This window comes from Pinus tabuliformis, chromosome 4_2, assembly GCF_031772625.1.
Source record: "Pinus tabuliformis cultivar Carrire ecotype Pingquan chromosome 4_2, CPIR1, whole genome shotgun sequence".
Classification (NCBI taxonomy): Eukaryota; Viridiplantae; Streptophyta; class Pinopsida; order Pinales; family Pinaceae; genus Pinus; species Pinus tabuliformis.
The window spans coordinates 977000481-977002125 of NC_142304.1; the positions used below are offsets into that span (position 1 = coordinate 977000481).

At 44.6% G+C, this 1645-nt stretch overlaps 1 protein-coding gene across 1 annotated transcript; it reads left to right on the top strand.

The window, feature by feature from the left end:
- Positions 1-400: 400 nt before the first annotated feature.
- On the top strand, positions 401-1381 carry LOC149172909 (uncharacterized). The gene has a single exon (XM_089426507.1). It carries the CDS (start codon positions 401-403, stop codon positions 1379-1381), a length of 981 nt encoding a protein of 326 aa, XP_089282633.1.
- The last annotated feature ends 264 nt before the right edge of the window (positions 1382-1645 follow it).

Below are 1645 nucleotides of genomic sequence, written 5' to 3' on the forward strand. Positions count from 1 at the left end.
GCCGTTGGACTTGACTCTGAGGTCGCCCCTATTACTCACAAGAACTCTCGTGGCCGACCCTCTCGCATTACCAAAGCTAGACATACTGCTGACGAAGAAGTTGCCCTCGGGCGACAACAAACTATTTTCAGGGCCCTTAGAGCGAAGAACGACCCCCTCTCTCACCCTTCATGAAGATTATATCCTATAATTGCCGTGGGTTTGCTAGTTTGGCCAAAAAACTAGCGCTCAGGGGATTGCTAATCTCATCACAGCCGGATATTATTTTCTTCAAGAATCCCTCTGCTTGGCCGAACCTCTTATCCATACTCTCAACTCCTGGCTACCCAATTGGACCTTTCATGCACTGGATGCGTCCGGGAGATCCGGAGGTTTGGCCATTGGGATTAGTAACAGAGCAATGGAGATCCGGAACATTTGGGGAGGCAAAGGATTCATTGGTCTAGACATATTTGCTTACTCCGTTGATATGGATATTCGCATCATCAATGTCTATGGCCCTTGTGCTGACAGAGCCAATTATTGGAGAACCTTACTGGAATCGGAATTACTTCAGGCAGATAACATTATTCTTGGAGGCGATTTAAATTTTTCACTGGGATTCTGTGAATCATGGGGGCACTTGGCGCAGGTAGACTCCTTATCAGATACTTTATCCAATCTACTGGAGGAACACCAGTGGGTGGATATTCCATCTGCCAGAATACAGTATACCTGGACTAACAACCGCAGTGGAGAACAAAGCTTGGCCAGAAGACTTGACAGATTCCTCATTAAGGAGACACTTCTCAACGGACTCCCTCGAATATGTCAATGGGTTGGAACGGGAGGCATATCGGACCATCGTCCAATTTATTTAGAAGCGGTGGACATTAATCATAAAATCAAGAGCCCCTTTAAATTTAATGCCTCTTGGTTAAAGGACCCTTCTTACATACAGTTGGTAACTAACTATTGGCAGAACAACCATATCAGGGAAAATGAGGATCACTCAGAGGGCTTCGTTAGAAAATTATCTGAACTTAAGCAGATATCTAAAAACTGGGCACATAAGAAGCGTATTCGTGATGACAATACACTGAAGGAGGCCGAAAGAGTCATTGCTGCTTTCGAGGACTCATCAATTGGGACCTTCCCCACCCCTGAGAGCAAAGAACAATACTCCTCTCTTATTGCGAAGCGCTCACATATCCTGAAGGAAAGAGAAGAAAGTTGGAGGCTAAGGAGCAGGGCAATTTGGCTCACAGAGGGGGATGATAACACAAAATTTTATCATAAATTTTCCAATGGGCGCAAATCCATCAATACTATTTGGGAACTACGGGATGAGCGAGGAAATCCTGTATCATCCCAGAAGAATCTAGCCAGATTAGCAACATAGCACTTCAGGGGTATTTACAAAGCTCCTAGAGATATAAATATCATGGAGATCATGAGGGTGGCTGAGCATTTCCCTAGGTTTGTACCTCAAGAAGACTCGGATGATCTACTGAAGGAAGTGACTATGGAGGAATTGGAGGCAACTCTAAAATGGTTTAAAAAAGATAAAAGCCCAGGCCCAGATGGGTGGACCATTGAGTTTTACATCGCTTTCTTTGAAATCTTGGGGAACGACCTTCTAAAGATTGTAGAGAACAGCAGAAGG